Below are 27,973 nucleotides of genomic sequence, written 5' to 3'. Positions count from 1 at the left end.
CTTTCATCTTACATAGATTTACACCCCCCCCCCCAAAAAAAATTACCCCACCACGTAATCTTTCAACTTTTTGGAGGGTAATTTTTGGGGGTTAAAACCTAACAATTCCCCCAATTAACCCCATTAACCCCCTACCCCCCTCCCCCAAATCTTAATCCCCCCCCAATCTTAACCCCCAATCTTACATCGTTTTGCCCCCATTGACAATTAGCCCCTACTATTACATCAGTTTGGGGGAAATCAGGGGGGTAATTTCTGCATGGGTGGCCTCGGCTTTGGATTGTTTTCGAAGCATGCCACCATGCCACACCTTTTTAAATATTAATTTGTTAATCGTGAAATTTAAGTAAATTTGTTTCTCCTTTAGAGTAAATTTAGCCACGTATGTTGTGTATTTTATGTTTTATACTCCGTTCACATCGCTGTAATGTTCGATTATCGAAAAAACGCCCTCGAGGAAAAATGAAACAATAAGTCTCTGTAAAGTATCAAATTTGGGATTCATCATCTGCTTCATTTGTTTCAATTTGAATTCGAGATTGATTTCTAAAAAGAAGTAACGACTTGAGAAACTTAAATACAATCAAGTGAATCGTGTTTAGTTTAGAACAAAAACTTCATTATTTGGGATGAGTGTGCGATCTATATAGATGTATTACACGCACAAGTATTTCTTAATAATAAGAGTGTTTGTGTTTATCTTATTTATCTAAACTGGTTTAGAACATTTTGTTCACCAACTGATTCATATCTTAATCGCCTCTACAGGAGTGGTTAGATATGCGTTTATTTTTTCACGCCATGTTTCTCCCAGAAACACTGTTTTTGATACTGATGATTGTCGGATCCAGCAAAAGCTACAGAGTCATAACTCCGACTGCTGACAGGTTTTACTTTTATTCAAATAATATTTCCATCTCTTCTTAAATGCTTATTAGTCGAACTTCAATCCCTTCTACATTTTTTTTCAATTAGTTTTGGAAGTAAAATTCTAATTCGATTCAATCCGAATCCTCTCCTAGACATAACAGTAGTAGTGAAAATGCCTGGTTTGTAACGGGGGGGGGACCTGTCCCCCCCCCCCCCCCCCCCCCGTTACAATTCAGGCATGGCCTTTTTTAGGTATCCTTTTCGAAAACTTGTAAAATTTCTCGAAAATTTTGTTTCTCGAGGTTGGGAAAGACTTGTAATTTTTTTGAGAGTTTGGTATTGTGAGAGTGGTGGAACTTGTAAAAATTTTGGAAAAAAATTTTGGTGGGGTGAATGAGTGAAACTTGTAAAATTTTTCGAAAATTTTTCGAAAATTTTATTTTTCGTGGTTGACAAGACTTGTAATTTTTTTGTAAAATTGGTGTTGTGAGAGTGTTGGGACTTGTAAAATTTTTGGAAAAAAGTTGGTGTGGTGAATGAGTGAAACTTGTAAAATTTTTCGAAAATTTTGAATTTTTTTTAAAAATTCTGAATCCTTTTTCTAGTCTAATGAGACTAATGAAGGACTGAAAAGCGAAATTGACTAACCTGATGGAATACTGAGGTGAGGGAAGAAAAAAGATAGTTTAAAATTGATAAGTTTCTGTTCCAATGTAAGAAATTTAATAGTTTTGCGAGTCTGAGACCGCACAAGTGGTATTAATTTTATGGGTTTTATTGCCCATATGTTTGAATTAACAAGCAAGTGTGAAGTAATGAAATTGGAAGTTTGTTGAATTTCAAGCCTGGAGAAAAGTTTTATGTAGAGTTTCGAACTGAAAATAGCGCATGAGAATGAATAGGGGACAAAATATCGTGAAAATTGACTGAAAAATAGAAGAAATTGGGGTTTAAAATTTGTCTGAAAATTGGTTAAAAAAGTGATTTTATCGCTTCATTACTGTGTCGAGAAATGCTTGATATGGGGGTCAATTGAATTTTGGAGAAAGTGCGGGTTGAAAATAGTTTGAATGGAGCGCTTAAGGTGTATTTTTGAAGCCATTTTGCGTCAAAAACAGACAAAATTTTGAAAAAAAAGTGCAAAAATTGGTGTTTTTTGGTAGTAAAAAGTTAAAAAAAATTGTTTTTCGCCGCCAATAAGCATTTTTATACAATTTAAAAACTGTTAAAATATGGTACGAGAAATACTGTCAAGGAATCGGGTTTTTATTAAATATTATTTAGTGGTAACTTGTAACTACATTTTTTGTATTTTTTGATGAAAAAAGGCCAAAAATGTGCAGAAATTGTTAATTTTTGAGGTAAGAATGTAGAATGAAATGTTCTATGCTAGTTATAAGGGAGTGGACAACAAAGTTTTATAAGGTGAAAGTTTGCTCGAACAATTAATAAAGAGTAATTGGGTGTTGTTTGCATGTTACTTTTTGTTAAATTTTTGTTTTTTTTGGCATTTTTTGACAAAAAAGTGAAAAAATCGATGTTTCTTGGGCGATCAATGTAGAATAAATTAATGGTTCTTAGTTGAAACGCAATTTGCAATGAAAGTTTGTCATTTAATAGCTTGGTGAAACAAATGATAGTGATTAATTGGGTGCTGAATATATGTTTTTTTGTTACTTTTTATGTTTTTTAGTTAAAACTATCACTATTTTGCGAACCAAATGTTATGAAAGAACAGTCGGCTAAAATAGCTGACGTCCAATTGTACAATATTCAGTGTACAAGGTCACTTTAATTATTTGTACTGAAATTGTGGATAAAAAAGTGTGAGAGATTAAGAACAAAAAGGGCATGATTTGGGCAATTTTGCCGGCGATTAACACATTTATGTGTCTATGAAGACTTCTCTGAAGTGTTCATGTATGACTTCACTACATGCTAGACAAAACTTGGGTGTGGCAACCATAAAACTAGGCTGATTTTGAGTTTGAATTCTATTTTTGGCTTATCTGTGCAATCGACCTTGTAAAGCCAAAGTGAGGAAAAGTGGTCTTATATAGTTTTATTGGTAGTTCATTTTCTTTAGGATTCCATTGAAAGCAAGCCGTGTTTCCTAAATTTCTCTTACTGAGTGTTGATAACATTAAAAGCGTATTTCTTGACCACAACGGAAACAAAGTTATGACTGAAAAATTTTCCTTTCACGATAATAGTGACTTTTACCACGAAATTTCGTGCTCTAGCAAACGACTTGTTGTTGCTTCAGTGAAAACATACGGAACAACGGGAACATATATTACTCTACAACTCTTCAAAAAAGACTCCGAGGAATTTCGTTTTAACCAAAGAATAACTCTGTCAGCTGCTGAATTCGATCTTCTCGGCCAGAAAATAAAAACCATTCAAGATCTATCGTCTCCAGGAACCGCAAAGAAAAATAAACGAAGGCAGCGAACTGGTTGTGAAAGTGATCTCGAAGAACGAGCCCAGTACGAAGGTGGAAGAGCAAAAAAATCACGACAAAAAATTGCGCATAAAGCAAGTGAAAGTGACAAAGAAAATTAATTAGCAAAATGGTGGAAGCAATGGTTGAGCGCACGCCGGAATATTTTCGTCAGTTTGCCAAACAATATCGCTACTTTATATGTCAAAGCGAGCCTATATTTGACCATACAGTAACAAAGAACTTTGCCTACAGCTTGCATTTGAATGACGATTATTGTAAAGTACCTGGATTTCATTATCATGTTACTGCCTCCAATGATCAACTTCCTGAATCTTTCAAGTCTTCAGCATCCAAACCATTCATCATACCCTGTCTCTTCACCTGTTTCAAACTACTTATTAAAACTAATTTGACAAATACAGTTTTTCGTGGAGAAATAATGAAGAAAATTGACGAAGCGGTGAACTACAACGAGCAACACCAATTGAACTTTGCAAACTCTAAGCGAAAACTACCTAACGTTGATTGTGTTTTTACTAATAATGTTCAAACTCAAACTGACTTTTTGCCTAATTGTACGATTGATAGATTCTATAGTATTTATAATGGTGGTCTATACGGTGAGCTTTCCAAAATACTTGATATATTAAATAGTGGCTATGGTTGTTTGCATGTTGACAATAGTTTCATTTTGATAAATTTTATTATGGAATCGAAATCTTCTAATTAATACTTGTGTTCTCTGTTGTCTTTGAGGAAAGTATTGAGCAAAAAAACGTTAATTAAAAAATGTTAGAGCATATGATTAGCAAAGCGTAGCAAATCATTATCGTTCATATTCAACAATAAAGGATATTCGTAACCAAACATCACATGCGCAATATAAATGCAAAAAAGTCCACAGAGTTTTGAGTTTTGATTCTGAACTGGCTTAAGTTTGAGTACTTGGGTTACTTCATTGTAAAACTGTACCAGACGGGAATACAATATTTGGTAGTTTTGTATCGGGATTCCAAACGGGTCAGCCAAATAAACTTTGTTTTCGCGGAACAAAATAACCATCCAATGACTTCCTTCATATTGCGCTGGTGAAGCATTAACTATAATAAAGCCTTCTCTTGTTAGTTTTGGGAAATTGTCCGCTGCAAAAACTCCGTAAAAACAATATTTTAAATGAATACATTTTCCCAACAAATAGCGTATTTCATCACTATCCATCGGTGGGGTAGGTGATAATTGAGTTTTTTCTCACCTTTCGTTCCGAATTAACGTAAAACGTTGAACTTCTTTCGCCCAGAAATAAAATTTCTACGTTGGCTGCCAATGCTCCGTCAAATGTAAGTTGAACCGAAATTGAGCAATTTGTAAGTTCTGGATGAATGAAATCATGAGACGCCTCTTGCGTTGAAGTTAAATCAAAAGCTAGAATAAAATGATTGGGATAATTGTCCAGAGTTATTCCATGCCCACCTTTGTCAAGAAAATCCAAGGCTTCCAGAGTATTGAAGTAAATGCGGCGGTTAAAAGTTGTTGAGACCGGAGTTCCAACAATAGGTTGACCATATCTATAAACAACAATTTGGCTCAAATTGAATTTCTGGTAGTGAAAAGGATTAGTGTGATTAGTTCCGAGGCATGCTTGATTTGTTGCCATTGCAATGATCATACGTCGTACAGGCTCTTTCGAGAAAATATCCTCATGGCTCCAACTTCTTATTCCAGTTGTAGCTAAAAAAGTTCGTGGCAATACTTCTGTATAGCGATACACGGCAGGTGTTTTTAGTAGAGTTTTTTCAATTGCCGTCAAAACATGATCCGCTATTGTCATTTTTCTGACGTAGAGATTAGCTTCAATTATTTTAACTTTGTAATGTTTGTTTGACTCTGAAATTACAGCAAAATCATTTGTAGACCTTCTAAATGAAATTCGCAGAGTAACACCACTAAGCAGGTGTTTATCACAAGTTAAAATATCACTTGCCGGCTTTCCAATGAAATAGTTTTCCTGGGAATTAGCAACAAGAGCTTTTCTGGCCGCTACGTCGTCCGCGCGACCGTCGGTGCCATCAATTTTAGCTGGCTCATCCTCGTAATAATATCCCTGACAAGCTAGCCATGTGTTTTTTGCAGTTTTTCCCGAAGAAAATTCCGTTTCAATGAATGCTTTATGCGCATAATTTCCGTTTGTGTTAGAAATTTTAACACCGTTAGCAGATACAGTGCATTCTGAAAATAAAGAATGTAATGCGTTGTTGCTAAAGTATGGCGCGTCTGTATTTGTAGCCTCAGTTCCTGTCCTTAAATCGCCGTCATTGTTTCGGGAGATTTTGCATTTAATTTCAAGGAGAAATTTTTGTAAATCTATGAAATTGTTCCTATCGCCCAAAACTTCAAACTCAAGCATTGGACCGTCCGGGGAGTAGGAAGGTCCGACTTTTTGAGTAAAAGCATTGTCAAAAGTAATAAGCAGAGGCTGTTTTTCAAATAAATCAAGTGTGGTGTGTGTTGCCTCTGCGGGCAGTAAATTAGTAATCATTTTGAACTTTAGAAAAGAAATTTGACCGACTTCTCGTCAAAGGCTTTTTCTTACGAATGCCTTGTTTTGGCTTTTCACCGTTAGTTTTTAATTTACGCATTCTTCCTGTTTTTGATCCGCCCACTTGTTTCCTTACAGTTTTTTGCACAGTCGATTTTAATGCTTGTTTTGGAGACTTTTTCGTTGTAACAACCTCTACCAGCTCAGGAGCTGCCTGAACAATTAATTCACGTCCAATCTTTTTGGCTACAGGCCAAAGAAACTTTCTTGCAATCGGTAATGCGGCTCTACCAATACCTGCTGCTAAAGCCCCAAAACCACTTCCTCGTTGGCGATAGTGTCCTGAAAAGTATGGTGATACCGATTGCTGTTGATAGTAGGCTTCCATTTATTCAAATTTTTAAAATTTAATGTCAAAATAACTTTTCCTGTTCCAGCGAATGGAACTAATTGTCCGGTTTCTGTCCGCAATTGAATTTCAATTGACTGAAAATTTTTTGATAATAACTTTTTGTATTCCAAGTTGCTGAAGACAATTCTGTGTGTTGGCTCTATTTCGCAGGGGCTACCGTTTTTCAGGCGTTGTTTTGAATCAATGACTCGAATAAGAGGAGCTTTAGTATCACCTACGTATTGATACTCAATTATGTTAACATAAATAAAAATCAGTTGCTTCCCTGCAGACAAATCAAAAGGATAATCGCCAACAAAAGTTTTTTCTTCGTCTTCTGCCATGGTCAGATTTTCAAAAGTGTCCAACATCTTGTATCCAATATGATAACCAGACCCATCATGAATACCGTTGAAACCTAGTATGCTTGGAATTTCCTTATCCGGAAAAGTAATTCCTTCATTTTTACCAAAAAAGAGGAATAAAACTCCGTTGATTTTGTTAAATTGAAAGTCAAAATGAGGCAATCCAGTAGCTGTTTTTAAGGATCTCAAAAGATGGTCACGGTTTTCATAGGAACCAGTTCCAATAATAGCTCGTTCTCCTCCGTATGGTCTGGAGACAGCATCAAATGGAATACTTTTCTCATAAAACTTAAGACCTTCAGAGGAAAATATCTTCAAATCACTTTTGTTCACTTGATTTATTTTTGCTGGGAAGATAATTTCACTTAGAGCAACTCGCCAATCCCCTTCCAAATTAATTTCTTCATTGAAATAGTTTTTGAAAGAAGACAAGGTGTTTTGAGGAAAAATATTCATAGAGGCTGATGAGACTAAGTGAACGGTGAATTCATTCATGTTTTGTTATTTCACTACTGTTGTCTCTAACTTTGACCAACTCTAATTCATAAAATTTTCCTTTGACTGGCTCTTGGGATGCGTCAATGAGACTATAAGTAGGTGGATTTGTTGTAGGTATATCGTAAATCTCAAACACTTCGTTGGTAAATGTTTGCTTGTATCCTTTTCTAAAAGGAAGATCCGCTTTTGATATTCGCACAAAGTCCCCAACGTAAAACTTTGGTCGGCGAACTAGTTTTGCTGAATTATTGAAAATTAATGATATCAAATAAGGAACGTCTTTCTTTGTTACTTTATTCGGCGCCAATTTCGTTACTCTGTTGACTCTAGAGTTAATGGTTTGTACAAAGCTCTGCAATTGATTAATATACGAGTATGTCCATTTGTCTTCTAAATACTTGTATATCAAATTTTTGAGCGAACGTATATTTCTTTCCGCAAATGCTGATTTTTTCTCGCTGAAAGTTTTATAAACTTCAATATCATTTTTCTGACAAAGAGTGCTGAATGAGCCCTTAAATCCTGTTCCAGCATCTACCCACACTTTTTTAGGTTGCTTGTTCTTTATCATTTTCTTAAACGCATCTGCTGTAGTTGTGGCGTACTTTGATTTTAAGGGTTCAACTCGTAGATAGCGTGAGAGGCAGTCCACCGCAACCAACAAATATTTTACATCTTTGTTCTCTTTTGCTAATTTATCCACATAAGCCAAGTCTAATGACCAAATCTCGTTTATGTCATAAGCAATAACTTTCAGTGTTGGAAACCTTTTTCTATATTTCTTATGCTTTGTGTGGGCATTTTTACCCTCTAGAAACAATTTCACTTTACTTGGTTTCAATTCTGTGCTTTTTTGTAAATTTTTTATGCTTCCGTATGCTGCGGGACCTTTCGTGTATTTTAACTCAAGCAATTTTTTCTCATTCGTCGAAAGACTCCCAGTCCTTCTCCTCTTGCTGAGTTCTGTCTTCCTTTGAGGTTTCGAAACCACTTCCGGCTTCTGAGGATTCCTCTGTAAGTAATTGGCTGGTTTCTTTGTGCTTGATTCTTTTTGGCGCAAAAGTTTTCTTTTTCTTTTTTTGTTTGGTAACTCTTTGAGTTCTCTTCCGGATCGCAATTTTAGCATTACTGTTGATCACCAAGACTTCTTTAATGTTCAAAGCCTCTAAAATTTTGAAATAATTTGGATTATTTATTTTTTTAGTTGGTTGCTGCAAATCATAGAGAAAAATGGGGACATTTATTCCTGTCGCGGTTCCGTCAACAATGAAATTTTCATTTTCGTCTATAACAACTTTTTTTGATTCTTTAATGAGGTTAACTATTTTTTCCGTCCTGGTAAATTTTGCTGACGCTAGCATATTGAGATTTTGAAGAATTTTGTCTGCATGTACTTTTGACAACTCAGTAGGATCAGTTGTTTCCCTCGTATCCAATATTTCTTGGTTCTCTTTCTCAGTGTTTTCATTTGGTCGCATACGGTTCAAAAACGAAAATTGAGCACCTCTATGCTGAACTCTGGGATCATTTAGAATTTGTGAGGAATATGGTTGCTCCTTCAAAAACTGATTTTTGGGAATCAAAATAAACTCTTCAGCAGTTGACATTGCTTAACTCAGATGGATGAAACAAAATTTAATAATGAGTTGAATTAGTTCGAAACCGGTTTTTGTTAGTAAAAGTGCTCGCCGTTTATCCATTGATGACTTTTTCTTGAGAACGCCTTCAAATATGTGTCTGTAATTTTCTAAGTCTCTTACTTTCACTCTAACATGGCCCAGTAAAACATTGTGAAGACATTCACACAAAACCAGTATAGCATCACTATCACAACTACGCAAATATTTCCTTAACTGTTTGGGCTGCAAAAGCACCATTTGCTTCAGTATAGATAATTTTTTCTCTTTCATTGTTTAGAGGAGTTGTTTCTGCTTTATCAGATGGAAGATAGAAAATTGATGGACCTGGCTCAGTAATATTTGAACAGTATCGTAAACAATCAGAAGTTTTTGGATCAAGATCGATAAGCAAATGCCCAAACGGTTCTTTCGTTGCAAATTGGTAGCAGTGTTTTAAAAATTTAACGAGGTTCAACTGTTTACCTAAAAATTCGACTTGTTGAATATCACGGGCTGATTTGAACAAAATGATGTGTGTCGTGTTCAAGTCTATTGTACGAGACCACTTGCTCTGTTGGTAAAGGTTGTGCTTGATATAAATAACATTAATGTTTTTGTGACGCCCTGCAGTGGCCAATTTAACAAATTCTTTGTCATTGTAAATTTCTTCGCACGAGTCGTCTATTATCAGAAGACAGTTTGCAAGGCTATTCAAAAATTCTAAATTGGCGTACTTTTTAAACGTAACACCAAGTGCTTTCTCCATTTTGATGTATATTTGTTGCATTTCTCTGTATAAAAAAATAATGTTGTTAAATTTTGGGTAAAATGTGTTTCCTCTTAGCATTTTGAAAATTAACTCTGTTTTGCCACAACCTGAAGGCCCTACAACGGCCATGAAGACCCTATCTTGCGTAGATATAATTTTATTCATAGTCTTGGATTTGGTAAAATGTATCCAACTAAACTTGACAATATTGATATCCAAACTGAAGTTTCTTCACAATTTGGTTTTAAAATGGTTAATTTAACAATACAAAGTGATATCAGCAGTAAAATAACAAACATTTGAACGAAAAATACAACTACTGACCGTGGCAACGTTGTTTGATTACAAAATTTCCACGAAGATTTGCTGCTACTTTCTTTTTCAAAAAAACTTTCTTCTACAACAGCGTCAACTTGATCAACTGTTACTCCCTCCATCTCTAGACAAAATAAAATTGTTTTAAAAAATGTATTAAAAAATCACTTTATATAAAACAATTCATAGCAATTGAACTCAGTTAGAAAGTCTTTCATATGAACCATAAAGCACTCCGGGAGTCTCTCAGTTTTGTCATAATGAACAATTTTGTGTACTCTTTCTTCCTTCACCAAATGCTGAATCTCCTTTGGCAGCGAAGGATCGTTCTTGTCTATTTCTTCACCAACCGGGTGTTTCGACATCAGTAAGAGTCTCGGAGGACAGACTTTGGGTTGAGTTTTTGACATTTTGCTTTCTCCACTGAAGAAAAGGTTCAATATAGTATACTAAATGAGTAAATGAGCGAATTTCGTCCTCAGTCAGCAACAATTTAACTTTTCTCTGTAAAAACTGGTTTCCGGTTTTTATGGTTTCGTCTTTGGAAATTGAAAGACTCAGATTCCCGTCCCCCGTAATCAAAGCGCAAATTGTTGAACTCGGTGACAAGGGTGCTTCCACTTTCGTCAATTCCTCTCTCATTTGTTAACCAGTTGAAATAGAAAATGGATTTTTCTTTTGCACAATGTTTGTTGAAATTGTTTTTGCCCTTTGAATGATTTTGACAGTTTTGTGTAAAATAGTTCACAGATATCGAAGGACAGGCGAGTGAATTCAGATCAATGATAGGGCACTCAAGCAAATCTGACAAAAATTTTACTTTTTCCTCTCCCTTAGCGTGAAATATTGCACCCGGATTCCTCAAACGAACGCTTTGAATTATTTGTGTAAGATAAATATAGGGATAGTTTCCTGTGTCCCACTCAATGCCGTGTAAATTTCTAGTCAACCAACTGAAAGATTGCTTTTGTTGAGTTGTTAACTCACTATAACTTGTTGGAGGTAAAAATGACACGCAGTCAAGATAGTCCTCGGTGCAAACACCAAGTTCTTTATCAATAAATTTTTCTTTTCTGTGACGGAACCCTTCAACGTCTAACACAACTGTTTTGCTGCTCAGCATTCCAATAAATGAAAAATTGAAGGATGAAAAACCTTTATATATAAGCAAAACAATATTCCCGACAAATGTCTAAAACAGTTGCTGCTTTTCCACGGAAGCATATAAGAGTAACCAGGTCCTTGGTTATATATTTCGTATATGAAACCACCTGCGTCGTGTAAAATAGCGTGCAATCGTAAAACTTTTGAGATTTTTAAGTATTTATCTACTGAAGAATTATCTATACCGATAATACCACCATAGGGCCTCAATTTTAGCGCTATATCAAAATCAAAACCCTGAATTTCACTAAAGTATTCACTTGTAGCCAGAAAATAATTTAACCTTACACTGTTGTTTGGGTATTTTGATGAAACCGATAAATAATTCTCGTGAATTTTGTTCAAACAGTTTCTGCATACAATTGGTTTTTCAAGACGCATACCTTCTTTTCGCTAGTCTGGCAGCGCATTAAAATGATTGGAAATAAACAAAAAATGGAGTTCTGATCATTGGGTTGGGAAAACAATATATTACAAACAGACAAAAAGGGATTTGATTTATTAATCACATACTTAACCTTGATCATACAAAAGCAAATTCCTTTGAAACCGTTTCAAGATAAGGAAGCAATAAAAGAATTTCCTGCTGGTGTTAGTTTGTTTGTATTCTCATAAATAGTTCATATAATACACTAATAACCACACATAGACACAGATACACATACACACAAAATGTACACATATAATGTTAACAATACGTTGTACTGTTGATTACCATTGATAAGAAAGTATTAAATACGCTCGAGCGGTCTGCAGGCACAAAAGGTAGCGTAAACTCAGAGAGGTCAAGTTTTGATCCAAAGCACAATAAACCCGGGAGTTTAACAAAACTTCGTTAAGTGTATGTTGAAGTGATTTCGTCCTATCTAAAAAGGGAATTTATTGCGAGAACACATGTTAAAACCCAGACAAACCCTAAAGCCTTATATATCTTTTGATCTACATAGCGTTACCCATATGCCCATATGAACGCTGTTTGGTATTTGAACAACATACTGCTTTGATTAATTGCTCTAGATAAGAAAGTAATAAAATTAGGTGTGTACATGCAACATAGCTAACACGGAAAGATTAGAAAGGTTAAACCGAATAGTATACTAAGGTTCACTTAAAACACCAGGTTTTGAGTGTAATGAATTTGTGTGTAATAGCCATTTGAGTAACCTTTTACAACAAAACGGAAGGAATTGATTGATCACGCCTTAAATCAATATTATAACTGAACTCTTCATTTCCTAACTTTCGCTTCAACTTTCATTTGCTCAATTCAAAATTTTAATTAGCAGAACTGTTCCTGGATTTTGACAACAGATTCCAATTGCTCAATTCGATTACCAAAATTCTACCACAACCAAAGAAATTAATTCTAATGTCTCCTCTAGCCATCATTCTAAAGGCGGATTCGACGCCTGACAGCCGAACAATTGCTTACGAGACTTACAGAAAGCAAACTGTTATCATTGTACAGCAGGACTATCAGTTAGATGGGTGGGTTACAGTAAATCACATGGCGAAGCCTATTGTGATTTTCGATTTTATTCAGTCATTTCGATTTGAAAAAGGCCTTGTGAAAGGAGCTCAATACTTGTTGGATTTTGTAACTTCTTATGTCAGAGAGTTTGTATTTGACCCAGACACATTGGACGATGGAGTACGAAAAATTTTTTACGACTATGACGTGAAAGAAATCCCGCTGTATGAAAATCAAGAAGGTTACTGGAGAGATCTTGAACTGGTCGAAAGCATTTGGAAAATGGAACCAGATATTGAGAGCCCACAAACTTTTAGCGAACCACCAACACCTGCCATGGTTCAGGATACAATTGCCTTTACACCTGAAAACAAAACCGAAAACAAACCAGATGATGTTTCTAGCAGTGCAAGCCTTGCGACTCCACCCGTGAGCAAGTGTTTTGCACCAAAGAAACGAAGAATCGATCTCAATTATGAAAACTAAATCAAACTTATTCCTTTGTTGATATTGCTTTGTGTGTGTGACATTCTTTTGTGAAGCTGACTTTATAAATTTTGACTATTTTATTATTGAATTCTCAAATCAGTCAGCTTGTTTCAAGTATCAAATATTAGCAAAAAAAGCACTTCATATTATTCGTGGAAAAAGTCACTATTATCGTTAAAGGAAAGTTTTTCAGTCATAACTTTGTTTCCGTTGTGGTCAAGAAATACGCTTTTAATGTTATCAACACTCAGTAAGAGAAATTTAGGAAACACGGCTTGCTTTCAATGGAATCCTAAAGAAAATGAACTACCAATAAAACTATATAAGACCACTTTTCCTCACTTTGGCTTTACAAGGTCGATTGCACAGATAAGCCAAAAATAGAATTCAAACTCAAAATCAGCCTAGTTTTATGGTTGCCACACCCAAGTTTTGTCTAGCATGTAGTGAAGTCATACATGAACACTTCAGAGAAGTCTTCATAGACACATAAATGTGTTAATCGCCGGCAAAATTGCCCAAATCATGCCCTTTTTGTTCTTAATCTCTCACACTTTTTTATCCACAATTTCAGTACAAATAATTAAAGTGACCTTGTACACTGAATATTGTACAATTGGACGTCAGCTATTTCAGCCGACTGTTCTTTCATAACATTTGGTTCGCAAAATAGTGATAGTTTTAACTAAAAAACATAAAAAGTAACAAAAAAACATATATTCAGCACCCAATTAATCACTATCATTTGTTTCACCAAGCTATTAAATGACAAACTTTCATTGCAAATTGCGTTTCAACTAAGAACCATTAAATTATTCTACATTGATTGCCCAAGAAACATCGATTTTTTCACTTTTTTGTCAAAAAATGCCAAAAAAAACAAAAATTTAACAAAAAGTAACATGCAAACAACACCCAATTACTCTTTATTAATTGTTCGAGCAAACTTTCACCTTATAAAACTTTGTTGTCCACTCCCTTATAACTAGCATAGAACATTTCATTCTACATTCTTACCTCAAAAATTAACAATTTCTGCACATTTTTGGCCTTTTTTCATCAAAAAATACAAAAAATGTAGTTACAAGTTACCACTAAATAATATTTAATAAAAACCCGATTCCTTGACAGTATTTCTCGTACCATATTTTAACAGTTTTTAAATTGTATAAAAATGCTTATTGGCGGCGAAAAACAATTTTTTTTAACTTTTTACTACCAAAAAACACCAATTTTTGCACTTTTTTTTCAAAATTTTGTCTGTTTTTGACGCAAAATGGCTTCAAAAATACACCTTAAGCGCTCCATTCAAACTATTTTCAAACCGCACTTTCTCCAAAATTCAATTGACCCCCATATCAAGCATTTCCCGACACAGTAATGAAGCGATAAAATCACTTTTTTAACCAATTTTCAGACAAATTTTAAACCCCAATTTCTTCTATTTTTCAGTCAATTTTCACGATATTTTGTCCCCTATTCATTCTCATGCGCTATTTTCAGTTCGAAACTCTACATAAAACTTTTCTCCAGGCTTGAAATTCAACAAACTTCCAATTTCATTACTTCACACTTGCTTGTTAATTCAAACATATGGGCAATAAAACCCATAAAATTAATACCACTTGTGCGGTCTCAGACTCGCAAAACTATTAAATTTCTTACATTGGAACAGAAACTTATCAATTTTAAACTATCTTTTTTCTTCCCTCACCTCAGTATTCCATCAGGTTAGTCAATTTCGCTTTTCAGTCCTTCATTAGTCTCATTAGACTAGAAAAAGGATTCAGAATTTTTAAAAAAAATTCAAAATTTTCGAAAAATTTTACAAGTTTCACTCATTCACCACACCAACTTTTTTCCAAAAATTTTACAAGTCCCAACACTCTCACAACACCAATTTTACAAAAAAATTACAAGTCTTGTCAACCACGAAAAATAAAATTTTCGAAAAATTTTCGAAAAATTTTACAAGTTTCACTCATTCACCCCACCAAAATTTTTTTCCAAAATTTTTACAAGTTCCACCACTCTCACAATACCAAACTCTCAAAAAAATTACAAGTCTTTCCCAACCTCGAGAAACAAAATTTTCGAGAAATTTTACAAGTTTTCGAAAAGGATACCTAAAAAAGGCCATGCCTGAATTGTAACGGGGGGGACAGGTCCCCCCCCCGTTACAAACCAGGCATTTTCACTACTACTCATAACGCTATTTTTTAGTACTAGATAAAAACTCATTGTAAGTCATTTATCAGTACTGATTAAAAACTATGTTCCTGATTGCCTGGTCTGCAAATCGACTCAGAAAAAAACGTCTTCAGCCGTTATTCGGTAGGAAAAGAGACATTAATCGACAGATATTGCGCATGAAAAAATTCGGTTCGAATTTAGACGTTGTTAGTAGTCGTTTGTCCTTGCTAACTCTCTCACTTTATAGAGAAAATAGTTGCCATACCTAGCAAAGACTAAAGAGTCATAACTCCAGTAACAGACAGTTTTTACTTTTTAGTCAATTGAAATTTTCATCCATCTCTTCTTATATGCTTATTGATCCAACTTCATTCTTTTTAAACCATTTTTTTTAAAACTAACTGACTACAATAGCTGAAAGGTTTTGCTTTTTTTCAATTGAAATTTTCATCTCTCATACGCTTATTAATCCAACTTCAGTCTTTTTTTCAAACCAATTTTTGAAAATAGCTGACTCGGATAGCTGACAGTTTTTGTTTTTATTTAATTGAAAATCCCTACCATCCCTTCCTATATGTTTGTTAATCCAACTTCAGTCTCCTTTTTCGAACCAATTCTTTGAAATAGCTGACTCCGATAACTGACAGGTTTTGCTTTTTTCAGTTGAAATTTTCATCCATCTCTTCTTATAAGCCTATTAATCCAACTTCAGTCTTTTTTTCAAACCAATTTTTGTAAAGAGCTGACTCCGATAGCTGACAAGTTTCACTTTTATTCAGTTTAAATTCCCATCCATCTCCCAGTTATTGCTTATTAATCCAACTTCAGTCTTTTTAAAGCAATTTTTTCAAATAGCTGACTCCGTTAGATGACAAGTTTTGCTTCTATTCAATTGAAAATCCCATTCATCTCTTTTTATATGCTTTTTAATCTAACTTCAGTCTTCTTCCTTCAAAACATTTTTTTTTAAATATCTGACTTCGATAGCTGATAAGTTTTGCTTTGATTCAATAGAAACTCATATCGATCTCCCCTTATATGCTTATGGAACAAATTTCAGTCTTTTTTCAAACAATCTTTTTCACATTAATTTTGGAAACAAAAATTTTTTTGCGATCCTAATCCGAATTCTTGCCTAGACAGAAGGCTAACTTTAAGTACTAGATTAATACTCGTTTTAAGTCATTTGTCTGTCTTGATTAAAAACTATGTTCCTGACACTGTACCTGGTCTTGACGTATGATGAAAACTTCCTCGGCCGTTATTTAGTAGGAAAAAAGACACTAATTGACAGATTTTGCGCATGAAAAGAATTTGGCTCAACTTAAGACGTCGTTAGTAGCCGTTCGTCTTTGCTCACTCTCTGAATTCTTTAGAAATTTGATTGTCGCTGCAAAACAACGCTAGATATTCCTGAAAACACAAAACTGCAAATAACACAACAACTCACATGCTAATTTTAACTTTTGTATCTCATAAGCTCATTTAAACTCAGAATGTCTATTGTCCGTCCTAAATTGGTTTTTTGTTGCCGCTCACATATAAGTGAGACTTAAAGCATGTGCGCTATCTGTACATTGGTATCCTCTGATATTGTTTTCAATAAAGAGATTTTTGTTAATCTGTGTTCTCTAAAAAAATTAGGTCTCTATAGCGTACTTTTTTTGCAGTTTGCTGTCTATTATTTTTTTTCATTTTAAATTTTCTTAATTCTTTATTCCATTTTTGGTTTCCAAAAAAGAAGCAGGGCCGTAGACTCTACGAGGATGAAGAAAACGATATGGTCATCAATCAGATTTTCGGAAATTTAGAAATCAATTTATACATAAACGGGTAAAAATCAAAGTGTTATGACGTTTTAAAAAAAAGAAAATTTTTCCTCAGTATTTTAAAGCCCATTATAACATCATTAATTATGACTTTCGATATTTGATAACTTTTTCAATCAATATATTTGCTTGACTCACGTCAAACTGCGTTCATATTTGTCCTTATAACTGATACCATTATCTAGCTGTTTAATTGTCAAAATATGTGTAAAAATGCTTGCTTTGTGTTTCAGAGTAGTACCCTTCACGGAAACTCGCCCCAGTACTCGTCTGGAACAAAATTCAGTTTCCATTCATTTGTCAAAAAGTAGATTACTTTGTGCTATTAGTTGTGCGCAAGTTCCAGAATGTCTGTCTTTCAACTATTGTCATGACAAGCTGTGTGAACTGAAAAGTACTACAGCAGCATTGATTGAGCCTGATTTGATTTCAAACCACGAGAGTTGTGTTCACGTGGGGCTAAAATACGACCCGGTCATCGCTGAGTGCACTTCTGATAGCTTGAATAGTATTAGTTCACTACTTTAATTTATTTGGCTTTTCTTATGTATTCTTTCAGCAATTTTGCCTCATGACAAATCTCAAACACGTTTTTTTAATTTTTCCGATGCAACAGAACTCACGGCAAGTGAACAGTTTGTGCTAAATTCGAAATGCATTAAAATCTTCAAAACGTACACAGTACGAAAATCACTGAATTGTAAAATTTGCTGCTCAAAAATTTATTATTAGAAGCACCAAGTGAACTACATATAGACTTTTAGTTATTATCAGCTTTGTTTTGAAGAGCTATGACCAGTAAATTTCTTACTGATCCATAACAAATTAAAGTAATATGATTTCTAAAAAAACTGAAAGTTCATATGCACCTCAAATAACAAAAAAAATGAGTATCAGCAACTGGGAGCTGGTAAAAAAGATTTACGTTAAAAACGAGTGCTTTCTCCACTTGCCTTTTACGAAGCATTAGAATATTATGTATTCTAGGATATTTGGTTTTCTGCCGTGCTCACGGTTCAGATATCACTGTTTTCACCGATTCCTTAAAGATAAAGGGGTAAAAAATGCATAGAACAGAAAAACTCTTACAATCAGTTCGAGGCATAAACAGTTCGCTATCTGCAATACAAATTACAACATTTTTTGGCGAAGCTGTAATTCTGTTTGATTTTTAGGGAAAAATAGGATTTTGTGAAGTATGCAATCACAAGAATTATTGAGATTGTATAGTAGGATTTGTTTTTTTCTTCAATTATACGTAGCAATTTTAAATAAATTTTATACAAAGCAACATTTTTTTAAAAAATGCAGATGAGTGTTCCCACGTGCTAAAAATGAAATAGTTTTTCTGCTATACTGTCAAGGAACCAACCAGGCAACGTTGTGTTCACCTCCCACTTTTTATAGGTTCAAATGCAAGAGTTTAATAATTATACTACTTTCTGGGGGAAAAATAAACGCTTGAATGCAAAAAAAAACAGTTTACTTCAATAAAATTCACGGTTTCTCAAACAAAACTTAAAAGACTTGCAGGTCACCACACATTGGATTGAAGTATCCTAAATTGATCACAACTTGAATAAAAGTATAGAATGAAGTGTCTGTAAGTGCAGTAGTGTCCAAAGGATGATTGATGGGATCATTTTTTGCAAAATTTAGTTTGGCTCATTTTTTGCTAAAAAGTAATTTTTACTTTTACGAAAATTAGTGTCGTCAAAGACATTAAAACACATATCAACGTAGTATAGTCTGCAACCACGTCAAATTATTTGCCAGTTGTAACTATATATGGCAAATGAAGCTTGTCATCTGTGAGATTATATGAAAAATATGACCAAGAGAAACAGCGAGTGCCGGCTTATAACTAAAACTTGCATTTTTGGTCATAAGACCAGCAATGTCAAAATTAATTAAACAGTTAAGTATAAATAGCATCATTAGAATTATTAAGTTTTGCGTAGCCAGATCTTTCGCGATATTTCATACATAAAGCTAGGTGAAAAAGCAATATGTTATGTTATTTTGAAATTAGAAAATTATTAATATCAAAGTCATCATATTTCTTTACTATCAACTGAAACACCTAAATGTATTGAATTTTGCTTCATTAGAACTCCACTGAGGTATAAGATCTCTGATTTTATTTCCATGCAACAAAACGTCAAAGATAGTATCAATTACGGGCAAAATTCATAATATCGTTATTATTTTCTGGAGACAAATAGCTGCAAATATATGACGTGCATTAGATGTCAACTGAAAAACTCGCTAAAGCGTCATTGGAACTCGACAAGAGCCTTCATTAGCGAGACTAGCCAAAATAACTTCGAAAACAACAATAATTATGGGCAAAGCTGAGAAGTTCGCTAATAGTTTTTCAAAAGAAGTAGTAACAAAGTCGAAACATATCATTATCCAATCCTCCATATCAGTCTATTGCTGTAATAGTTTGAGTTTCTGAATTTCAACTTAAGATTTTTGAACCAAATATGAAAAGTTGGTTTTCATTTTTTAAAGCATTTTGAAGTAAAATTTCTAAGGTTCTTTCCAAAGGTTACTAAAGCTCCTATGTGAAGACAAAGCATGAAATGGCCGGAAATGTGACGAGTCCTCGACAATTGTAAAACTTTCAGTAGTCTTCAAGTTTAATGTTTGGAACAATACTATTTGAGGGTTAGAACAATTACACTTCAGCATAAAAAAGAAGTAAAGTAAGTCCCAATGGATAAATTGAAACAGGTGCAAATAACGTGAGAGTGGTGAAAAAAATATTTGGTCCAGTAATGTATTCGAAACAGCGTCTTTTACTCGCAAGCCTTAAGTGTTAACCGTAATACCAACTGGTCTTAAGCTATCGATCATAAGCATTTCTTATAGTTCATTCTTTTTTCAAGGTTTCATCTCTGTAGCCAAATATACGTTGAATAAATAGAGCTTCTTGTCCAGCTAGGATAAATTTATCCTTTCCACAATCTCTATTAGGTTTTTCTTGCAATTTTTCTACCAAAAAGATATTTTTTGTTCCGACCCCACTTGTGGGGGAAGGAACTATATACTCAAATGGGTTTTTTTTTTTTTGTTCAGTGAATTTTGGCCGATCGATATATTCGTCGTAGAGAAATGTGAGTGGTATCATTAAAAAGCTGGTCCAGCGTAGAATTCAAAAGTAAAAAGATTTTTTTGAATTTCGTTTTTTTCGAGGAGTTATCGAGGATTGAAGTTTTGTGTGAACAATGGGATCTTTAGCATGATTGTTCACTTTTAGTACAATTTTCTTCAAACTAAGATCTTTTTTACGAAAACATTAATTCAAATTTCTATAAAAAGAATAAATTTTGAGTTCGTAAAAGTTGAATGCAAGGCGATAGACAGACTAGTTCTGGTCTCATAGGGAAGTTCACTATCAAAAAAAAATCGAACTCTAATTGAGAGCCCTTTTTTTAATAAAACTTTTCTCTTTTTTGCTTTTTTAAGTCACCTAGAGACAAGTCACATTTTATATCGACGTTATATTAATGACAAAACTCCTTTATAGTCGAATGAAGCGCAATGAACAAAAAACGTCGTTTTCAAGGAATTGCTCATGTTTTTTTTTGGCTTCGATTCTGAGTTTTCGTAATTTTGAATGAAATTTTGAATTTCTTTTTGAAGTTTTACTATTTTTTTTGGAGTCCTATGGTAGGGATTCATTGACTAACAGTGCAATATGTTCCATAATGAGCATTAAGTGAACATGTCTATTTCATTGAGGGGGCGGCTAATGGCTGTTAAGACTTAAAAAATAATTTTTCGAATTTTTTTTTGAATATTAAAGAATCATAATCTTATTATAGTGAATTGTAAGTCAGTCCAGGGGTGAGAGCACCCTCTTCCTTCCTACTGCAACCAAAATTAAACTGGTTAGCGGTTTTATCTTCTATCTATTGGTTATATGACTTCAATGACAAAAAATTTCAATTTTTTAAAATTTTTTTTGGATTTTTACGTATTATTGGTTACTTTTGAAATCTTATCACATTATCCAAATATTGACAGTTCCCATTAGCTTAAAAACGATGTTCTGTGGATGACCAATAAAAATTTTAAACAAAAATTTATGGTTTAAATGGCTTCGACACGTTCTTCTTGCACTTTTCTACTGATTTTTTGGTTTTCTCCTGTTTTTTTTTTGTTGTTTTAATAGTCATTATACTTACTGTGATCTCATAATGAATACCTATGCATGACAAACATAAATGTACTGCCACCGGGGCATCTTTGAGCGTTTTTATTGACTTCCGTTGAAAGCTATTGAATTTAATGTCTGTTAAAATAAAAATCATTTTTCGAAAATTTTATTTGAACAATAACAATTCCTAAATTTTTCTTGAACTGTTAGTGAGTTTCAGTATTGACTGGACCCACTTGCTTTTTACTGCGACTAAAAATATTCTGTTTAGCTGTTTTATCTTCTAGCTATTGGTTATATGACTTCAATGACAAAGATTTCAATTTTTTTAAATTTTTTTTTTGGATTTTTTGAATTATTGGTCACTTTTGAACTCTTTATCGCATTATCCAAAGATTATTGTAATCCAATTGGCTTAGAGAGGACGTTCATTGGATCACAGAGAAAGTTTTCAGAGAATAGCTAATGGTTTAATTGTCTTCGACACTTTCTTCTCGCATTTTTCTACTGAATTTTAGTTTTTGCTGTTTTTGTTATTGTTTTCTGTCATAAGACTTATTGTGATGTCTTTTTAACGATCTATGCATGACAGACATCATTTTCCTCCCTATGGGTTATATCTGAGCATCGTCATTGAGCTCCGATGAAAGATTGAGTTTACTGGCTGTTAAGGGTTTAAAAATAATTTTTCGAAACTTTTTTGAAATTCAACCATTCCTAATTTTTTTTCGTGAATACTCTTGGTCATTGTTGGTTCTAACAGAATCCATTTCCGTTCTACTATAGCCAAAATTAATCTGGTTAGCGGTTTTATCTTCTACCTATTAGTTTTAAAACATCAATGCCACGAGAATTCATATTTTTTTTGGGTACTTTATTTTGTTTTTCGATCCTTTTGAAATCTTATCACATCATCTTACTGCTGAGAGTCCCTATTGGTTTAGGGAAGAAGTTCAACGGATCATAAATAAAGTTTTCAGGGAAGAGCTTATGATTTGAGTTGCTTCGACATTTTCTTCAGGCACTTTTCTACTGAATTTGTGGTTTTTGCCTCTCTCTGTTGTTGTTTTCATAGTCATTAACTTGTTGTAAGGTCTTATTGATGAAATACGATTGGCAAAAAAACTTATTGTCCCCTCGAGGCATCATTTATTGTATATACTGGCTTCCGTTGAAGGCTAATGAATTTAATGGCGTTGATAATACGTGTTTTCCCGCAATTTTCGTGCGTCTAATGTATTTGTTTATATTTGTTGATTTTTTGAAATTATATTGATAAAAAAGGTTTTCCCATTGCTCCTGAAAAATTAATTTAAAATTGAAGAGTGTTTAGTGAAAAGTTCATTTTTTTAATGCCTTCGACCCTTTTGTCGCTCAATTTTTTTTCCTGAATTCGCTGTTTTTGTTCTTTAGGTAGCCGTAAATTGCTCACAGATCTCATAGGCTTGTAATTGAGGACTGAATGAATGATGTTGCTCGAAACATTCAGTATATAGCGAATAGGTTCCTTTCGTCAAATTTAACTTCTATTCATCAATCAGATGTCCCATCGAATTTCGTGTATTTCAAGAAATAACATATATATTGATATTATGTGCCACTGTTGTTTCGTTTTTCTGAACGTTTATTGAATGGCCATTTTTTGCGTTTCTTTTTCTCTTCCTTCAGAACAATCGCGTAATAACAGATCCCAATGGTTTTTAAATGTGGCCCAAGTAAACTTATTTAATCTTTCAGTATAAATCCTTCAACTGAAATAGCAGAAATAACAACTGAATTAAAAATACATATTCAGATGATAGCTATTGATTTTAATGGTAGCAAAGGTTTGTGTTTTCGCAAATCGTTTGTAATTTTTTGAGTTTCTCTTTAGTTTGTTTCTATGGCATAGTCTGACCACAGACGGGTGCTTTTGGTTTTGTAATGACTTTTTAGTAATTTATCAAGGATTTTTTTATTAAAAACCAATGTTTTTTAAGATTTTTGAATTTTCTTGGTGCAAAAAATGTTGATTAATTTTTAAGTTTCGCCTCACTGTTCGTTCTTTTTGTCGGCTTGTTACCTAGTCTCGTTAAGAAAACTTTTCATCTGCTGTATAGTTAGTAAAAGGTAAACTTGTGTAGTTAAGGTTTTATCTGACTGCATTTTGACGTTGTTACCAGGTGCTTTTAAATTTAGATATTCATTTTTTGCCGCAAAAATTTTGTTGGTGCTATTTTTTTTCTAGTCTCTTCAATGTCAGGTCACGTTGGTGCTGTAATGAAGCATGGCATTAGTAATTCAATTAGTAGATAGAATGTGTAACGATTGTTTTAAACTCAAACATCTATTTTTGTTATCTCTTGATTTGGTTGACATTTTAGTCAAAAATGTAGATGAGCTCGGGTCGGAACATCATGTGCGAACGCACATTAACGAGCCGCCTTGTTATGTTTTAGTTTGCGAATTACAGTACAAAGTTGGCGAGCTACATGCATCGGAGTGTTTTAACGAGTCAACTGTTTTGAAAAACGTATCAGATGTTGAAATTCGCATGACCAGATACTGCCTTGAGAGACATTGCTACTTCGGGAAATTAAGAGTGGAGGAATGGAGATGTCAAATTAACTCTTCATTGCCATTCGAAATTATACATGGTACGCTTCAAAGTTTTCTTGTTTAAGAAACACGCATTTTATCTCGGGTGTCTTCAAAGCAAGCAAGCAATAGCCTGAATTTTTGTCTTTGCTATGATAACAGTCTGTTATTATTCGACAACACAAAATTTTCTTGTTTAATTAGCACCCATGCTCAGGTTCCAAAAGGTTCCAGGCGGAAATAAGTATGTCTAGACCACTGACATCAACGCTCGAAGGGGGTCATTACTCTCTGTTTATGTTAGCTATCCATTAATACTGATCATCATAATGAATTGCCTCTATTGATAGAAGGTATTTTTTTGGAAAGGCATCTGAGACAATCATCAGTATTCGTAGATAACTCGCCTCGCATTGCTCGAAAATCGTTTGATGCAAAATCATCTGCGGCTATGAGTTAAGCACGTTACGCTACATCTTTCCAGCACTCAATGTTAATAGGCATTTGCAGCCTAGTTTCCTTGTTCCGTCAACATTTGAAAAAAAACACGGAAAAATCTATTTAATTTTAGATAGGAAATAAACCTCCAAGGAAAAATACCCCATGGAATAAAACCCACACTGAACTATCAAAGAGATGCGCATTTATCCCCTAGTTTTTGCCCAGTGCTCTGCTCAAATCTCCTAAGATTGTTTATTTGTAAATCCGTCATAGCCGGTCGCCACCCAGTTGAGAAAAGCAGGAAGGAAAAACACCTAGAATATACTGGAAAATCTCAAAACGTAGGATTTTATACCTGATTAGAGAAACTTTTCCGACAGTACATCATAGCTATTTCATCACTTCTCTTACTCGACTCATGAAAAGACCGTGAGGAACTTTTTCTGGTTTATGAACAGACCCTGGCTCAACCAATGAAAAAAATGTGCTCAAATTTATTTGGCTTATGAACATACCCTGGCTCAACCCATGAGAAGATCCTGCTCGACTTTATTTGGCTTATGAACAGACCCTGGCTCAACACATAAAAAGACCGCGCTCAACATTATTTGGCTTATGAACAGACCCTGGTTTTACCCATGAAAAGACCTTGCTCCACTTTATTTGGCTTATGAACAGACCCTGGCTGAAACTATGAAAAGACCGCGCTCAACTTTATTTGACCTGTGAACAGACCCTGATTTGACCCATGAAAAGACCGTGCTCGACTGTATTTGGCTTATGAACATACCCTAGTTTGACCCATGAAAAGACCTGCTCGACTTTATTTGGCTTATGAGCAGACTCTGTCTCAACCAAGGAAATGAACGTGCTCGACTTTATTTGGCTTATGAACAGAGCCTGGTTTTACCCATGAAAAGACCGTGCTCGACATTCTTTTGGCTTATGAACAGACCCTGGCTCAACCTATGAAAAAAAACCACGCTCAACTTTTTTTGACTTATGAACAGACCCTGATTTGACCCATGAAAAGACCGTGCTCGACTGTATTTGGCTTATGAACAGACCCCTGTTTGACCCATGAAAAGACCGTGCTCGACTTTATTTGGCTTATGAACAGACCCTGGCTCAACCCATGAAAAGAACGTGCTCGACTTAGTTTGGCTTATTAACAGAGCCTGGATTGACCCATGAAAAGACCGTGCTCGATTTTATTTGGCTTATGAACAGACCATGATTTGACCCGTGAAAAGACCGTGCTCGGATTTATTTGGCTTATGAACAGACCCTGTTTTGACCCATGAAAAGATCGTGCTCGACTTTTTGTTTGGCTTATGAACAGACCCTGGCTCAACCCATGAAAAGGACGTGCTCGACTTTATTTGGCTTATAAAGAGACCTGACTCAACCCATGAAAAAAACGTGCTCGACTTTAATTGGCTTAAGAACAGACCCTGGTCTGACCCATGAAAAGACTGTGCTCGACTGTATTTGACTTATGAACAGACCCTGATTTGACCCATGAAAAGACCGTGCTCGACTGTATTTGACTTATGAACAGACCCTGATTTGACCCATGAAAAGACCGTGCTCGACTGTATTTGGCTTATGAACAGATCCTTGTTTGACCCATGAAAAGACCGTGCTCGACTTTATTTGGCTTATGAACAGACCTTGGCTCAACCCATGAAAAGAACGTGCTCGACTTTATTTGGCTTATGAACAGACCCTGGCTTGACCCATGAAAAGACCGCGCTCAACTTTAGTTGGCTATGAAAAAAATTAGATGGACCCAGGAACAGACTTTACCTCGAGTTTAATTAAGTGATGGACTATGTATTTATAGTAAATACAGACCCCCCACTAGAATTACAAAGTCCTTTCATTTCGAGGCCTTTTCAAGTCGAGGTTTAAAGCTGGGGCGCGCTTGGCCATGCCTGACGGCCATGTCCATGCCTTAGCGGCACGTGGAACTTTGTACGAAACTATCATGACCAAAATTCACTGTTAAGATGGGGATTTGTTTCAGTGCAGATTTAATTTCTATTTAATATTAGATGTTTTTTTCCTTGAGGGTTCATTTCTTAAACCCACATATCGGTCGTCCCATCCCAGGTTGAGGTCGTGGAAGTATGAACCAGACGATCCAGACACAAAACACCCATGACTCGACAGTCCAGACAATAATTGGAGTATGAATCGAAACTCCGGGAAATTGTGCGAAATTGTGCGAAATAGCGCGAACAATCAGAAATTGTTCGACAGTGGTTCGACAAACCAGACAGTGCGAAACTGCGCGACAGTGAGTCAATAGACCAGACAATAACAGAATTATTAACACACTTGGACACGCAGACACGCATGACACACCACACGCATGACTCGAATTATGTGGATTTATGATTCGAAACGCTAAGATTATGACTCGACAGACCGGGTCATTGTTCCGAAATACCAGATTTATGAATAGAAAGACCGGGTCATTGTTCTGAAATACAAGATTTATGAATAGAAAGACCGGGTCATTGTTCCGAAATACCAGATATATGATTCGACATACCGGGTCATTAACTTCTTCCGGGTCCGTGTATTTAACGACCCGGAATGACACCCCCCCCCCAGACGACGTTTTGTCGAGTCATATTTCTACCACCTCGCCCCGGGATGGTTTACCCCGCCCATTACCGGTTAACCCAATGTCGACCCCGATTGAGGAATTCTACCCAAAGTCTATTCATACTAACTCTTTCATCGAGGGTCTGGAAATACCCGATATCGGTCTGGGTCTTTTCATAAGTTGACCGCTTAACCAGGGTGTGAAATAGTGTTTCACAAACTTTTGTATTTAAACAAACTACGCAGGAAACTTGACATGGCACCAGGCTAAACAGTATTGCAATGACATGGATCTCGGCCTCAGAGTTGACACACGAGCTGTCACTCACGACCGAAAAGCGCCTATGAACAGATTACGTCGATTTGATCACCTCACTTTTCTACATATAACAGACGAAGTGACAGAAGGTTTATGGCTCAATCACAGAGGGGATAACTACACAGATATAATCATTTGGGATCCGGAAATAACTGAGAGGTCCAATAGCGAAGATAGAGATTACATTGCTGTTAAAGGAGATCAAAGTGTGATAGCTCAAGCGTTCACTGCATCTGAAACAGGTCCAGATATATTATGTGCACGATATAACAAACCTTGGAACTTTTTGTGACTTTTGCTGCATTTTGAAAGATCTTCAACAGAACTGGATTTTTTGATTGAACAAATGTAAAAATGTAGCCATTCTATTAGATATTGGGCAGTGAAACAATTTTGACTCGATCTTTACAATTTGATAAGTCATTCCACTTGAGTTGGCATTAAATGTCCCAACTTGATCACATTTTTTCTTTCTAATTAAAAACTTTTCCCACTTTAAATAGGTTTGAGCCAAAATTTAACAGTTACGCTACAGGGCAGTAGAAAACACCCCTAAAATAATTCTGATGGCCACCAATATTTCACATATCAAAGTATTTTTGTGCAAAATCAGATATAAGTTGTTTTCTGCAAATATATCTCAGGACAAAAGATGATTGGTTGACTATTAGCGACAAATAGCTGTACTTTTTCAGGAAGAGAGTATAATGAAAAAAAAAGTTATCAAATTTAAATTTAAGAAATTTGGCTATACCTGTTTTGTTAAAAAATGATAAATTTCAAATTTTACCTCAAACCTTGTTCTTTACCACAAACCCTGTTCTTTACAACTTAATGTAATTCATCAATATAAGTTCATCACATAGAACATCATTTAACAATGAATAGAAGAGCATG

At 34.8% G+C, this 27,973-nt stretch overlaps 2 protein-coding genes across 2 annotated transcripts in view; both read left to right on the top strand.

Moving 5' to 3' along the window:
* The window catches only part of LOC142356404 (uncharacterized), a 272,147-nt gene that overhangs the window by 14,326 nt on the left and 229,848 nt on the right, over window positions 1-27,973 (top strand). The window lies entirely within an intron of this gene.
* LOC142335122 (uncharacterized) lies at window positions 680-27,576 on the top strand. The gene is made up of 4 exons (XM_075383483.1): window positions 680-887; window positions 17,189-17,463; window positions 23,562-23,759; window positions 27,004-27,576. Exons 1-4 carry the CDS (start codon window positions 781-783, stop codon window positions 27,366-27,368), a joined length of 945 nt encoding a protein of 314 aa, XP_075239598.1. The 5' UTR covers window positions 680-780; the 3' UTR covers window positions 27,369-27,576.

The sequence above is a fragment of the Convolutriloba macropyga genome, chromosome 2 (genome assembly GCF_964194025.1).
Source record: "Convolutriloba macropyga chromosome 2, txConMacr16.3, whole genome shotgun sequence".
NCBI classification, from domain to species: Eukaryota; Metazoa; Xenacoelomorpha; order Acoela; family Convolutidae; genus Convolutriloba; species Convolutriloba macropyga.
This window is presented reverse-complemented; position numbering and strand designations above follow the sequence as displayed.